The following is a 16,745-nucleotide window of genomic DNA, read 5'->3' as shown; positions in this document are numbered from 1 at the left end:
AAATCTTTTTGATTAAACTTTCTTATTTCTTATGTAAACTGTCCACCAGACAACCCCCTGTTTCTGCAATTACCTACAGAAAGTAGAAGGAATTACAACTAAAAAAATCAATACCTTTAGACTATTAGAATTCTAGATTTTAGCATTCTGGCACTACCATTTGTCCTGTTTCATGGCAATAATAAAGCATCCTGAGAACATTCATGTGTGGGGTTGCTTTTCAGCCAAGGGAGTGGGATCACTCATAATTTTGCCGAAGACCATAACCATGGAACAAAAATATCCTCTGAGACCAACTTCTCCCAACCATCCAAAAACAGTTTGGTGACAAACAATGCCTGTTCCAGCATTATGGAGCACCTTGCCATAAGACAAAAGTGATAACTAAGAAGCTCGGAGAACAAAACATCGAAATTTTGGGTCCATGGCCAGGAAACTCCCCAGATCTTAATCTTATTGAGAATTTGCGGTCATTCCTCAAGAGGTGGAGGGACAAACAAAAACCCACACATTCTGACAAACTCCAGGCAGTGATTTTTTTAAAGAATGCGCTGCCTTCGGTTCAGTCAGGATGTGGCGCAGAAGTTGATTGACAGCATGCCAGAGAGAATCAGTACTATTTGTTACTATGGATAATAGACACAGTGAAAATTATTATAGATTGAATAAGTTTTATTAACTTTTATTCCTTATAAATATAGTCAAGAATATATATATATATATATATATATATATATATATATATATATATATATTAACATTCGTATACTTGTCAATATAGTAATTGAAGAACAGAAAGTGTGTGGGTGGGACAAAAGTGGTGCTCAGTGATTGGCTGTTGAGGAGAGTGACGGTCAGTGACTGACTGTTGTAAACATGGAGCTCGCGCAAGTGTTCGCGTCTGGCTTTCCGTGACTACGAACCTGACCAGCTCTCCTAACACGCGTAACTAGGGGCTGTCCCGACTGAAAGCTGCTCAGAAAGGAGTTTAACACGTTGACAAATTTAACGACAAAATCACTAACCTGGCAACACTGGGTACGACAATTTTGCTGCCGTTTCCTGAGCACAGGCGTTTGAACTGTACTCCGATTCCACGTCCAGAGTGACCTTTGGTTATAGCAGACATGTTGGTTCAGTGTATTTCGATTTTTGTTTTTACTAAAATAATTATCCAAAGAACATAATCTATGAGTTTGCATGTCTGTTTACAAAGATTGCAAATGTTTAAAGATAGCAGGAAACAACAGGCAAAATGTGCACTACTGTACATGTGCAGGACCTCACGTCACCTTATTAAAACAGTGTATATATTTATAATATTGTTTTGAACTGTATATCTGAACCTAGTCAGAGCTGAACAGTTGGTGACCAAGCCTGCTCTTTTCTTTTTTTTCTTTTTTTTTGGACAAAAATGTGTCCACATGTCCCTTTAGGTAAAAGCATGAATGCAGTTCAGTACAAACAATTGTAGCTACAGTATAAATAAAAAACATGCTATGGATATAATTATTCAGAAATCTGAAAATCAGTGATTTGAACCACATTTTTTTATATGTACTCTTTCACCTCAACTCAGGACCTCTTAAAGAAAGAAAATGCAAGCTGATTTGGTGTTCTCGTCTCGTCGCTCACCAGTCGTCTGCTTGAATGGTTGTGTAGCATCCAGTCAGCCTCTAGCATCCAACATTGGACTCGGTAAGAAACAGACGGAATACTGATATATGGTCATGCAGAATTTTTTTAGCTGCTTTGAGGGGGGATATATTAACAGAGCCCAGAGAAACATCTAGTTTTTAGGTGTGGGGAAGTACACTACCAGTCAAAAGTTTGGAAAGACCTTCTTCTTCAGAAAAAGAAGGTCTGGTTTGATATGCTTGATTGATATGCATTTAGTGCACAAATTTATATTAAAGACGCCCCAAATTAGGAGTCCATCATGAGGACAGGCCACAACAAAGAAAGACCGAGAGCTACCTCTGCTGCAGTGGATATGTTTATTAGAATGACAAGCCTCTGAAAACACCAGCCTCTGGTAACACCACAGATTAGAGCCCACATAAATGCTTTTAAGAATTTAAGTGGCAGACATATTTCCACATCCACTGTTCAGAGTAGACTGCGCCTGTCAGGTAGTCATATTTTGCTGCTGACACTGTGGATGACTTAGTCAAAATTGAGGGCACACGTAACCAGTAAGGCATTACAGATGACTACTTAAAAACAAAGATGGCTACTTTGAATAACAGAAAATATAAACATATCCTTGGTTATTTACCACATTCTGTTGACTACATAGTTCCATAAAATTTCTTTAGTATTAATATACAATGTTGAAAACAATAATTAAACAACAAAAACTGAATAAGAAGGTACGTCCAAACTTTTGACTGATACTGGATGTTGAAAGCTTAAATGCTTCTCCATCACAGAAATCCTGAAAAAGGGTGGAAATGCTGCAGACGCTGCCGTGGCTGTGGCCGCGGCTCTGAATGTAACAGAGCCTACAAGCACAGGCCTCGGAGGAGATGCATTTTGTCTCTTTTATGACGCTGCCACCAAGCAGGTGCGAGGACTTAATGGAAGGTGAGGAGAAACATGGACAAAACTACTGTATAAATATATAAGTTATAGTTGTGAGGGAGGGCACCAAGCAGCTAATTACTAACATCAGTCTCTGGTTTTGCTGGTCCTAGTGGAAGAAGTCCTAAAGCGCAGAATCTGGAACTGATGGAGAGGTGTGGCTTTAGTCAGAGCAACCCACCACCCAACTGCCACGCTATCAATGTCACTGTGCCTGGAGCAGCAGCATGTTGGTGTGACACGGTGACATTATTTGGAAGCAAAAAGGTATTTTTTCACATCAAGCCAGTGCTGGAAAAGATCCAGATAAGTACTATATTTAGTAATTATTGAGAAATAACTATGCACCAACTGACTAAAAGCAAGAGCAGGACAGACTTGTTAATTGTACCTGTACTTGTTTTTTGGTAGGTGACTTTATCTGACCTGCTACACCCAGCTATAGAGCTGGCACAGAAGGGTTTCCCAGTGGCTGAGATTACAGCATACCAGTGGGCTAAGAATACCAAATCCCTGAGGGCTGCTGGCAGAGAACTGGGAGAAGATTTACTCATTAACAACCAGCCACCTAAACATGGCCAGGTCATGAACAATCCCAACCTTGCAACCACATTCCAGGTACGGAGAATTCCTTGGGTGTAGTTTATATGTGGTATACTGTACGTCATCAAGATCTTAAGAGAGCGCTCCTGTACTTACACACTGTTGTAATAATGAATCCCATATAATTTTATGTAACAAAGGGTAATGATTCTGCATGTTGGATAAAGGCTAGCTAGATAAAAGTATTTGGGAACTTTGTGTTTCCTATGACAGTGCTAAAAAACTGCCTCTGAAAAAAACTGGCCACAGTTGCGCTCTAAATCACTATCTAAATTGTTGAAAAAGAAATCAGGCATCACTGATAACTACAGATTATTGCCCATTTACAACTGAACTTAGATATGGCTGCATCACCAGGAGTGGCTTTCTAGGTGTTTGTGTACAATGTCCACCATGATGACATACAGTAGGGAATGCACCTACAAGCCCTACCTAGGATTAATGGTTGGATGATACAGCTAAGTAGCGAATTAATAATACATGGCAAAATCATAGATTTAGATAATTTCCTTGTCCATTGACTAGAATCAATATATTTCTGAGTTAACATTTAACAAAGCCTTTTGTACAAACACACATTTCGTTTTTTTGTGTTTGACTTGAATGATTAAATATTTTTACATCACATTGTCAATATTAATATTAAATTTAGCTTCTGGATTTTTTGCTCTAATATAGGATATAAATAGTAGTATATACTACTGTATGTCTGTGCTGTTATAATAATGTATTGCCAGGAGCTTGTGCTGCATGGGAAAACGGGGTTCTATGAGGGCAGGATCGCCCAAGCCGTGGTAGACGTTGTGCAAGAAAATGGTGGTGTGATGAGCTTGGATGACATGAAGAACCACGTCACAACTGAAATCACTCCGATTAACATTGATTACAAAGTAGGTTAGAGTGAGAAAGAAAGGTCTGTTGGATCAGTAGTTCCCCGCCTTCAACTGAGTTTTGTATTAGCCTTTTATTACAGTACATGCCCATGTGTCATACAGGAACCCTGGTAAATTTGAATGATGGCTTTTATTTTACTTTTACAGACAGTAAAAGTTTGGGAGGTCCCACCCAACAGTCAAGGCATGGCGGCTCTTATCGCCCTTAATATCCTTGAGAACATTCCCCTCAAAGGTACAAAACTTGCAAAAAAAATTTATTTATATTTTTAGAGGTCAACGTTCAGTGGTTTGCAGCCCCTGTACTTTCAGTCTCGTGATTTCAGACAAACTGACAAACAATTTACGTCACATGCAGATCTGGGCCACAACAGTGCCAACTACCTGCACATCCTGGTTGAGTCTCTGAAATTGAGCATGGCTGATACCATGCACTTCAGCACAGACCCTGAAAAGGTGAATGTCCCCGTGGAGGGGCTTCTTTCCAAGGACTATGCCCTCCAGCGAGCTCAGTTGATCCAAATGGACAGGTAGAACTAGAACAAATTAAATTTGCTTTATTGAGATCATATCTCTCTCTCTCTTCCATAGCAAAGAAACTCCAAGATGAGCTCTCATGTTAATTTCTTAGTTTACATTTGTCTTGTGTGCAACTCACATATGCAGAAATAAGCCGACTTTGAAACTTGAATGAGATTTCAGCTGTTTTCTCAATCTTCTCAAATGTGTCTCAAATACGTCTCATTACCTCTAAATCTCAGAAATAGTTCATATTCATCTTGTGTGCGACCTACATATTTTGTTGTTTCCCCAAAGCAGTGTTTCCCACACATAAAGTATACAGGTATTGTAAATTGTGCATTTGGGTTTTCTGATGTGTTCTGATATGATCCTTTTTTAATTTTTTGCTTAGGCATGTGTTTATAGTTAGTTAAAATAAAATAAAATTGAGTTCTTTATGTTGAAGAATATATTCTGCTAAAAATGTCACTCTATATTGCACAATCCTGACTCACATACAGTATATTTATTAAAACAGGAGAAGAATGGCTAAAAATTGTTTAAGGGCTAGGGTTCTCTGACATACAGTGCCATCTACACTAAAGTGTGTTTAGTACTTTTTCATATACTTTATCATACTCTTTACTGAAATGAGGATATGTAGGTTGGTAACAATTAAAGTCAGTTACAAAATTACTTTGTAATAGATAAATGATTCATTTCGAAATCTAGCTTGTTAATAAAAAAAAATCCAACCATAACCAATAAAAAACTAAAATACAATATACAGAATATAATATTTTAAATAATATACAGAATATAATATTTTTGATTATACATCTATGACTTAATGTTAAAAAAAAATTTCATGGCACCCCAATTAAGCCTACAATTGAATTAGAATATAGAGTCTAGTAAAGACAATTTATTATCAACAATTTCTCCCACACATGCTGTAAGCCTGCAAATGGTTAAGTGGCCAGTTGTGTTAGAGAAATGTGCAGCGCATCGTCAGGCCTCGGTGTCAAGTCAGGAAAAAACACTTTATCCATCATTCATCCAGACCTTTAGGTGACGGTAGCGCACTACCCACTTTGGCTGCCGCAGATTAAAATGAAGAAGAAGACAAAACTGACGATGAAGGTGGGTTTTACTATTTCGCGCCAAATTTAAAATTGCTCAAAATGTAAGTTAAAACCACAGAGTCTTTGGTTAAAAATAAAACAAAAAACAAAACACTGGTTTACTTAGCTAAAATTTACACAGCTTACGTTTTTTCTTAAATTACAAAAGGAATTCAAATGCTACCTGTTGGTTTAGCATGTGGATTAGCATAACTAGGTAACTAACATTTGTTAGGTTAAAAGTTTTTTATGGTAAAAATAATTCAGCTGGCTACAGTATTATTATTAGACTTTTTTTTAAAAATAATAAATTAATGTTACTGCATGATCAGTTTTTAAAAACCAGTATTTTTATTATAGAGTGTTCAGTGTTTAACAGTAGTTACCAGAACATGAAACTTTAAAAACATTGGTTAATTATATTCTATAAATTAAGACCAATATATTTTTTTGTAAAAAGGGTAACTTGGTAATTATATACATTTTACTTTAACTGGGTTCTTTTCAGAAGCATGCCACCTCAGGAGACCAAGAATCTCAACAAAGAAAATGCAGGAGAATTTTCCAGGGTCTCCATCAGCACATCATCAGTCAGGTAAGCACCAGCCCATGAGCAAGGTCAAGCCCATTTCTCAAGCTTCGGAAAGTTGGGAAGGGAGTAGCTGAGTGGTGTTTAGGTAAATCTCAAATGTTTTAAAATATATTTTTGGTTCTATTATATACTAAGCAACTTCAGGAGTTGCAGTTTTTGGATAAACTTGTTGGACATCCACCACAAAAGAACACTGATGTAGCCGGAGAGAAAAAACTTTTCCTGGCATTGGCCCGTTCTTGTAGCCTTTACGTACAGCAAGCAACCAATTTTCCTTTAAAATTTTTCATCTCCTTTTTGACTGATTCTTTTCACTGGAAGATTGTCACAATGCTGTGGCCTTTGTGTAACACCTGTATAAATCATACTTTGAGTTAAGCAGTGTGACACGTAATATCTTTATCAGTTTTTTTTGACATTTTGTATAAATTAGTGGCTTGATTTTCCAGATTTAGCTGGTGTCTGTTATATTATATGATTTGTAAATTTATTTTACTGTATGCTGAGGTTTTTTAATAAAACTATAATATTTCTAACTTGTTTCATGCATCTCATTTATATCTCATGATTTTATATATGGCTCTTTTGCTTCTTCTTTAAATGCAGTTCTGTTTCTCATGTACATCTCAGATTTCAAAAATGTTTATCAAAAGTATGTCTCGCTTTGTGTCTCAGTTATGTCTCTTTGTTTCTCCTATGTGGGGTTTAGGAGAAATAGAAAAGACAAAGTCAAGCTTGTAATGAGACAGCTCAATTCAATCTTATGAGTCAAGAAAAAACAAAAAAAGAACAAAATTTTGCTATGGGCTCCCCGTTTTCTGTATGGTACCAGCTAGTGCCAGGCACTGTGCTTACTTTAGATAGGATTGTTTACACAATGTCATGACGTTGTGATACGATGGGAGAGCCGGGGGTGGGGGGTCATAATCTTTAGACTTTAGACTTTCAGTTGGCTAAAGGAAATCCAAACAGGCTACACTCTGTTTGAATATGTGTGTGTGTGTGCGTTTATAACCCTCATGACTGAGATATGTATTTACAACCTATGTACTGTAATAAATGAGTGAGAATAAATTTTGTAACAAGTGAGACACAGCATGTGACTCAGCCCAAAACATTGAATTTCTATTTTAAGCATATTGTCTTATTTTCTTTGTTGAATAACTGATTTTGGTGACATTTCAACAAAGTTTACCGTGAGGAGTTAGCCTGACTATAAACACATTCTGATAGTAATCCCTGAGGGAGACTGTCGCTTGTTTTCCTGTTGTGAATGTGGCCCTTGTAAACATGACTGATGCTGAGCAGCCCTGAGACCTTCTCACTCTCACCTCAGAGCCAAGAGTGTGTGTGAACCTGGGACTCCCACAGGAAGTGACACGGTGTATTTTAGTGTGGTGGACGGAGAGGGAAACGCCTGCTCCTTTGTGAACAGCAATTATATGGGCTTTGGCACTGGTCTTGTCCCCCGAAACTGTGGATTTTCCCTCCAAGTGGGTCTATACATTCTATCTCAGATAATTCACTGATTCACAATAATATATTCACAACATGCACAATATTCCATTCACTAAGAATAATAATGATCATAATAATGATGTATTTTTATAATAATGATACGTTTTTAAATTAATCCATTTATGCTGAAAAAATAGCTGTGTAAATAAACTGCGTAGGGGCATATACTTCCTGGGATTTACTGGGACTGGGACCTTTAAGTTGTACTATGTTGCATTGATAGACCGCGTACGAGGGGCGTTTAAGTCAATCCGGGACTTGTGATGCAATTTCGTACGAAAGAAGGTGTAAAACTGATCAACATTTACAGAAGACTTTAAGCACACTACAGAGATGAGACTTTTACTATAGGTGCAGTTAAACATTGGAATGGTGCAAAGATTTTTTGACTTTCACATGTTTGATCCATAAAAGGAGCTCCTGGGAGACCAGCATTTCAGACATGAAGTAGGTAGTGTAATCATGGCTCGGGGGTACTGAGAAAAATTTCTACCTTGATGGTATCCAAGCAAAAGTGAAATCCTGGGATAAGTGCATTAGTGTAGCAGGGGATTATATAAGAAAATAAAGGTACTTTTAACCCTCATAACTGTGTTCTCTTATTCTGCACAATCAAAAGTTTCAGTTTGACTTAAACACCCCTTGTCCAGTTCTCATGTAGAAAGTCATAGGTTCGCAGAAGAAGTCATTTATGTCCTGCTTATTTACAGTCCATTATAAAGTAAATTTCTTTTTTACATTGCTTTTTTACTTCTTTCTTTTATGGGTAGAACAGAGGAGCTAATTTCTCTCTGGACCCCACTCATGTCAACTGCGTAGGCCCGGAGAAGAGGCCGTACCACACTATAATCCCTGCCATGGTCACAGATCCCTTATCAGGCTGCCTCCTCTGCTCATTTGGGGTGATGGGGGGCTTCATGCAGCCTCAGGGTCACGTACAGGTGAGCTTTACTTACGTCTAACACCTAACATGTGAAAAGCAGTAGGTCATACAGAATCATCAGATCCATACAGTACAATTATACCAAAAATATGAATGGACCTCTTGTTTTATAATGTATAATTTAAGAGTTTGTAAAGAGACAAATTATTTCTGGGTGAAATTTATTTATTTCTAAGGCAGATAATAGTGAAATAAAAAAATAAAAAAATTTCCCCATAAACAATAGTTTTTTTTAGAGCCAGTAAGGAGCTTGCCTTTGGGCAGGTGTGTTCAGACTTTTGCCTGAAAGCTATTTGCAGAGTTTGACCTATTTCTACTAGCACAAGGCTATGATTTAATCTACAGCACTTCAGTGCGCAAAAAACAAAAACACTTTCTTAAACTTTAAAGAAATTACACAGTTTTTTAGCGAACATAAAAAAAATGTTTACAAAACAGGTAGGTTATTTTTTTCTTTTTTTCTATTTTTTATTCATTATTTGGAAGTTGAGTCATGGCAATTGGACAACTTCTTAGTACAGTAAAAACGTTTGTATGTACAGTATACAGTGGTTTTAAGACCTGCTGTTTTGTCTATATACTGTATATATTCTCCATCTCCATTATCCAGTAATATCTAAGTCTGCTTTTGGGTCTGAGGTCTTAGATTTGGACCTTAATAATAAAGATTTTCATAATTGAAGCTGCGGTTTGTTTAATTAATTAATTTCTCAACAAATTCTTGACTTCAATGATTTTGGAGTGTTTGCAGTTTTAGGGTGTTAGTGAATACCACCTGATGGTACAATGAAAATAAAATTAAGGATGAGTTTTTAGTCTATTATACTGTAGTTAGGCAGCTTAAGTTCATATGCATTTAAAGGCAGGTAAACGAACACTTTTGGCAATATAGTCTAATAGATGCTGACATGATTTAATGACTTTAATGACTGTCAATGATATAAAGATAAGATAGTAAGAATATTTTTTCTGCAGGTCTTGCTTAATATGTTAGAGTTTGGCATGGATCCTCAGCTTGCACTTGATGCCCCACGTGTGTTTGTGCAATATGATCAGGCTGGTAAGTTACTCAATTGAGGATCAATTGGTCAGGATTTCAGTTCTTAGATTTCAGCACATTGTTTTGACATTGTTTTCTGCTTAAGCTGTAGTTATAGTGCAGGTGCTTAGAACTGTGATAATATAATCATAGTTACTGCAAATGACAAGAAAATAAGGTTATAAAATATACATTTAAATAGGGGAAATATGCCCTGTGTATTATTATTATTATTATTATTATAATAATAATAATAATAATAATTATTATTATTATTATTATTATTATTATTATTAATAATAATATTTTTATGAGAATCTGAACAAGTGCTTTATTACAGATTAAGTGCACTTGTAAGGTAAAGCAGGGAAATCTACATGACTTATAAATGCTGAATATCAGTTGTAAAGTAAATATACTGTAGAATGTCTGTAAATGTGTTATGATTGCAGAGGATGATGTGAATGTAAAATGTTTTTTTATTATTTTACTTATTATTTCTAAAATGGAATATTTTAAAATATATATATAAAAAATTATATATATGTATGCACAAAGCTTATTCTTATAGAATAAGTTATATAATTCTTATAGAATGATTCTTATAAAAAAATAATAATTTGGGAATAGTTAGCATTGTACGTGTTTATTTTATAGAGCTCTTATAAGCCGTGTAATTTTCTTACATACTGTATGCGTTGGTGTATAGTTCCCCAGTAAAATGCTCAAACTCTTTGTGCAGCACAGATATGGCAGCTCAATCTGGAGGCGGGCATGGACCGAGGTGTGGTTGATGAGCTCAAAAAGCGGGGCCATGTGGTGAACTGGCCAGTAGAAGGGCATGAACGTGAGAGGTTTGGACGTGGGCAAATTATCAGCGTGGGAAAGTGGTGGTGGGACTTAACCGATGAAAAACCAGAAGGAGAAGAGAGGGTACTGTGGGCAGGATCTGATCCTAGGGCAGATGGCTGTGCTCTGGGATATTAACTAGCTAACTGCAAAGAAATACATGTCATATTTGGGCTAGCGGACAAAGAAAAGGGATGTTCAAGTCAAACCGGGACTTGTAATGAAATTTCTTGTGAAAACGCAAAAATGAAAGCGCAAAAAAGAAAACATTCTACGTTGATGGTATCTGACCACTAGTCAACCACAGGGATAAGAGCATATAGCAGGGGATCATATAGAGTAATTAATTAATATAGAAAAATTAATCAAGTTTTTTTACTTCCATAACTGTAATGTGAAAAAAGACACTTCACATAATGAGATGAAAAGTAGAAGTCCATGTGCCTCATTTAATTATTGCTAGACAATGCTTAAATGCTTTATGCTTTAAAATAAATGCTTCAGATACACCAGGATCATTTTAGCTAAAATATATTAAAATGATATTTAAATATTTCTAAATTCCCTGTTTACAAAATATTTTTTTCATTTAAAATCATGACCTAAAGGATAGATATGTGGCAGTCTGGGAAAAACTTGTCAAATGGGAAAAGATACTGGCCTACAACATACTTTGTCACGAAAACTTTATTAAACCATAAGCATACAGTACTTGATCAAAACCAATGTATAAAGTTTATTTGTTCTTTTCAATCATGTCTTCCTCCAAAGTTTAAGGAGCCAGTTTAACAAACCCAGCTGCAAGAACAGCTATTTCCTTGAGCACAATGTCTTGGTCTTGTTGTTGTTTAACCACAGTATGTGCTTATAGCAAACGTGACATACTGTAAGCCTAATCAATACATATTCCTAAATCAGAGTGTGGCTGTCAAAATGTCTGTGATGTTCCTGTACTACAGTCTGAATGAAGTTTATAGTGCAAGTGTCTCTTTTGTAATTTTTGATTGAGATGAATGCAGAAAATAAACATATACTGTATCATATTAAGATTGTAGTTTTTGGAGCCATACTATTTGTGATAGGTTATACAAGGCTGCCCCAGATTTGTGTAATTACAAACCTAATCTTTTAAGTACTGAGTGCTAACACTTCTTCAGTTTCATACAACTGAAAGTTTATTATATCATTTGCTGAAGTCTTATTATTTAGTTAATCAGTAGCTACAGTAAACTTTTGAAATATTTAGTTAATTCTTAGATAAGAACAGCTTTAAAGTATACTGTAGCTTTACACTAACTTTGTTGTTAAGTTTTGAGATGATCACCAGTTTAGCAGCAAGATTACCTCAAAACACAATATGCTTAACACACACATGGCAAAGACACCAAAGATTAGTATACAATTTCTATGATGCTTTCCATGAAATAAAAGCAGTTACACATGCCTCACCCAGTCAAAAATAATGTATGAATTTTGTACATACTGTACCTGACTGATATTCATATGGGATATGTGAGAAATGAGATGATTTCATATTCTTCTGATTTACAGATAATTTATGCTAGATATGCTGTAGATCCAAGTTAAAGTTACCAAGTGGGTAAGGAATTATAGCCTAATATCTTTCTAATTTGTGTGATTATTACTAATTATTTCCAATACATAATAAACATGTCTTCAACAAAACATCTCCTTTTCTTTTTTTAAGTGCTATTTTAAGCATGACATTTAGACTTCCTTCTCTTTTGTAAATGGTACATTCAGTGATTCCTAAAAATAGGGAACCCATTAAGGCAGATGGAAGAAACTGATTTAGTGAACTAGAGACACAGTTCTGTGCAAAAATGTTTTTGAGCTATCCATCATTTCTTTGTATTATATGAAATTAAATGATGTGGATTAAATTTAGGAAGAGCAAATGTTTTACTATGACAAGCAGTGCCTAAAGATACAATTAAAAAATTGGTTGTTTATGTGACAACACAGCAGCAATCTCATTTTCCCTTTCATCTGTTCCAACCACTCAGCATTCAGCATCAGACCAGTATACTAATCAGCTATGTATACGAACAGTATACTGTACATCTGCAACTGTTTCTCACTGGTTTATGCCTTAAGTTAGATTTTTTTAATGCTTGAATGATTCATAGGTCACTGTGTAGCTTAACAAACTAAAACATTCATATTCTTAGAACATTCCTCAAGGTTACATTACAAAAATTCAAGTAAGTCTCTGAAAGCAAAATATAAAGAAAGTTTTCACAAGACTTTTGCGTAGATAAGACTCTTAAAAACATTTAAATAATGGAACCATTTTAGAGAAGGCCATATGTCTGTGACAATCCCAGTCGAGGTGTCTCAGAACTCATTCCTGTGAACATTTAAAGAGTGGAATGTCTGATCCTTACAAATCTTTGGATAACTTGTCTCCAACTTGCAGAAGACACACATCTGTCTAATGGAACTGTACATGTAATCATTCATGAACAACACTTACACATTAAAGGATCTTGTTTACTGAGAAACCTTTTTAACTTGATGGTGTCCAAACACTAATAAAACACTGGGATAAGTGCATTAGTGTAACAGGGGATTACATAGAGAAATAAATGGTAGTTTTTTTATTCTTAGAACTGTTTTTTTTATTTTTCTGTATAATCAAAAGTCCTGGTTTGATTTGAATGCCCCTTATAACTGAAGGGGTACAGCAGATGAAAATGAAAACACCAAATATAATAAGAAAAAAATTATATACAGTAATGGTATAATTTAGCGCTGACACAAGCTTCATCTGAAACACATGAAGCCAGGCTACATTATTTAAAAATAACTGCTGCTAATGCTGCACCACAATCTTAGAAAAGCATTACTGTATATACTGTCTTGCAGATAGCCATGATCACCATGATCAACTATGACTGTATAGTGTTATTATGGTTGACATGGGGGACAGTGCATATACTGTAGTCCCTTTCTCAATGGCAATAGATGACTGTGGCATTTTCGGAACTTGGACTCACAGAGAAATGGTTAAATTATTTTTTTAAAGTTGTAACCAATGCACTAACACTGTTTTTATAAGCAAATAATTTCCTTATAATTTTATTGGAAATACATTTTTTGAATGGGTTATGATCCTGCCACAATATTTTCTGTGATATCTCTATGATGAGTTGGTGCTAATAGTCACTCTGTCTGCATGTTATACCCAGGATTTTGCAATCTAAATGGCTCACGTATCTTTTAAATGGGGATCCTATTGGAAAATTTGCCTTGTTAAATTTCCATAATTTCTTGGCAGAAATGACTGTGTTTGGCTGCCATTTGATTAGCACATCTTCAGTTCCAGGAAAACTGATGCTTGCCACAACCAGATCACATCATTATTTATTTTTTTACAAGCAATATTAGAAGGTATTAAAATACAAAAAACCTTTGTATCCTTTCATAGGAATTCAGTTCTGTGTGAGCATGCCACTTATTTTTTTTTTTAACATGTACAGAGTAAGTTGAATTTAGAGGCTTACTATGAAGAACTATTATTTCGTCATGTACCAAAATCAGTTTTTAACTGATTTAGAAAAAAAAGGATATTAGATCTAAAAAATATCAGATATGTCAAATGGTAAAACATACACATTCCAACCATGACTTCTAAAATTGTGACCCTTTGCATTTTTCTCTCTCTTATCACATAACTACGGAGGACGTGCATATTTATATCCTGTTGCAACAGGCTTGCAGTTGTTTAAGCAGATAATATTTGGGGTTAATGATTTACTCAAACAAACTTGGAACAATAATCAGTGTGAAACCAAAAAATATAATATCAACCTATATATATATATATATATATATATATATATATATATATATATATATATATATATATATATATATATATATATAGTGGGGTCACTAAGTATTTAATCACCCTGAGATCACCCTTAGAAATCATGGAGGGGTCTATAATTTTCAAGTATTTGATCATTTGATCACCCTTAGAAATCATGGAGGGGTCTATAATTTTCAGCATAGGTGCATTTCCACTGTGAGAGACAGAATCTAAAAAGAAAAATCACATTGTATGATTTTTTTAACAATTTATCTGTGAATTATTGTGTCAAATAAGTATTTGATCACTTGCTTATCAGCCAGATTTCTGACCCTCAAAGACCTGTTAATTTGCTTTTTAATAGTCCATATGTTTCTTACGGAGCCACTCCTTGATTTTTTCTGGCTGTGTGCTTTGGGTCATTGTCATGTTGGAAGACCCAGCCACGACCCATCTTTAATGCTCTGACTAAGGGGAAGGAGGTTTTTGCCCAATATGTCTCAATACATGGCCCTGTTCATCCTCTCCTTAATACAGTGCAGTCGTCCTGTCCCCTGTGCAGAAAAACACCCCCAGAACACAACGAATGGAGTTAAGACCAAAAAGTTCTACTTTGGTACCATCTGACCACAGGACTTTCTATCATGACGCCCTGGATCATCCAGATGGTCCCTGGCAAACTTCAGACGGGCCTGGACATGGGCTGACTTAAGCAGGGGAACCTTCCGATGCGAAGATTTTAAAACATGACGCCTTAGTTTATTACTTATAATAAACTAAGATCTGGAAACGATGGTCCCAGGTCTCTTCACGGCATTGGCCAGCTCCTCCTACTGTAAACATTATGCCCAGTTTTGTGTAGATTCACCTTGAACCACTAGGGTACAGTAGCTCTAGTCTCTCTGGGCATGACTCTACAAGATCTTTGAGGAGGTGCTGTATTGTTTGGCACCAGAACATTGGCAACGGATTCTCTATTCTCTATATGATTCTCTATTTATCACAAAATGAATGAATCACAAAATGAGGATACTTGGTTTCATATGTAAAGGGACCCCAATTATTTTTACACTTAAAGTATATATTAGAAAAAACATAATAAATCATCTATTATGTATGAATGAGTAAGTTACAGAAATATTGTAGAAATCTGTATATAGATTACTTTTAAAACTTTTAACTGTTTCTTTAGTCTTTTTGAGATATATGGTTATTGGAAGTGTAATAAATTAAATGTGTAAAAGCAAGTAGTAAAAGTCTAGAAATAATAAAAAAGAACAAGCATATCCATTTAATGTTGTACCAAATGTCAGTTTTGTGTCTTTGCATTTTTAGTGGCTGTTTGACATTTTCTTCTGATGTGTAATGAATCAGTTCCATTGTCACTGTGTGCTACTGTGTATATCAGCACTTTGGAATTTGCTTCCATTTTCAAGCATGGAAATCAGGGGTGGAGGGCTCGCTGTGTGTACATGTTGGTGTGTGTAAAGGGGTGCGGTGGGATGTGGCCTCCTGTATGGCTCACTTATCCTCTGTTCCAATTGTGACTCTGGGAAATGCCATTTCTTAAGTAAATTAAAATACTGCAAAACCATTTTAGGGCCAGGCTTTCGACAGGAGCCATAGCTGCGCATGACTGTTCCTTCATTATCCTGATTAATGTCTTTTTATGGAGACATTTCCTAGAGTTCACGCAGGCAATTGACTGAGGAACTGGGACATTGAACTGTGTGTTATAATTTTATTTTTAGCAACAGGGTCACACCCTGTTCACAGCACACACCACTAAGCAGACACAAATTATATTTCAGTTTTGTTCTTTGGGAATACACACTATGCTATAATATAATTTTTTTGTTTTTATCTATTTTTTATATTAGAATAAATTTTAGATTATTTGATTTTAGAAATATTTATTTTTTAACAGCTTTATCATCACATTAGATGATAACTAAGAAAATAGTCATTAAAGTACAATATTAAAGTATTATATTGAGTACTGAGACGTTTGAGACAGTTCTTCAATGTAAGCCATATTATTCAGCAATTGTAAAGGATATAAAGGAGTTAAGCTTATTTTAGATCCAATAGTTAGCAAATACATACAAAGGGTGTTCAAGTCAAACCGGAAGTGTGGATAATAACAGAACACATTTTTAAATGTCAATCAATTTTACGCCTTCATTCATAAGAAATTTCAACACAAGTCCCAGTTTGACTTTGAACACCCCTCCTAAATACACAGATGTGTTTTCAATGTTTTGC

The 16,745-nt window shown here is 35.4% G+C and overlaps 1 protein-coding gene across 1 annotated transcript; it reads left to right on the top strand.

Annotated features, from left to right (window-relative positions):
* Window positions 1-1,584: 1,584 nt before the first annotated feature.
* On the top strand, window positions 1,585-11,836 carry LOC128543149 (glutathione hydrolase-like YwrD proenzyme). Its single transcript, XM_053513496.1, has 11 exons — window positions 1,585-1,698; window positions 2,433-2,586; window positions 2,697-2,850; window positions 2,995-3,201; window positions 3,924-4,076; window positions 4,227-4,314; window positions 4,438-4,609; window positions 7,633-7,789; window positions 8,585-8,755; window positions 9,733-9,817; window positions 10,539-11,836. The coding sequence occupies exons 1-11, from the start codon at window positions 1,599-1,601 to the stop codon at window positions 10,781-10,783; spliced, it is 1,686 nt and encodes a 561-aa protein (XP_053369471.1). The 5' UTR covers window positions 1,585-1,598; the 3' UTR covers window positions 10,784-11,836.
* The last annotated feature ends 4,909 nt before the right edge of the window (window positions 11,837-16,745 follow it).

Source organism: Clarias gariepinus, chromosome 15 (genome assembly GCF_024256425.1).
Source record: "Clarias gariepinus isolate MV-2021 ecotype Netherlands chromosome 15, CGAR_prim_01v2, whole genome shotgun sequence".
Classification (NCBI taxonomy): domain Eukaryota; kingdom Metazoa; phylum Chordata; class Actinopteri; order Siluriformes; family Clariidae; genus Clarias; species Clarias gariepinus.
This window is presented reverse-complemented; position numbering and strand designations above follow the sequence as displayed.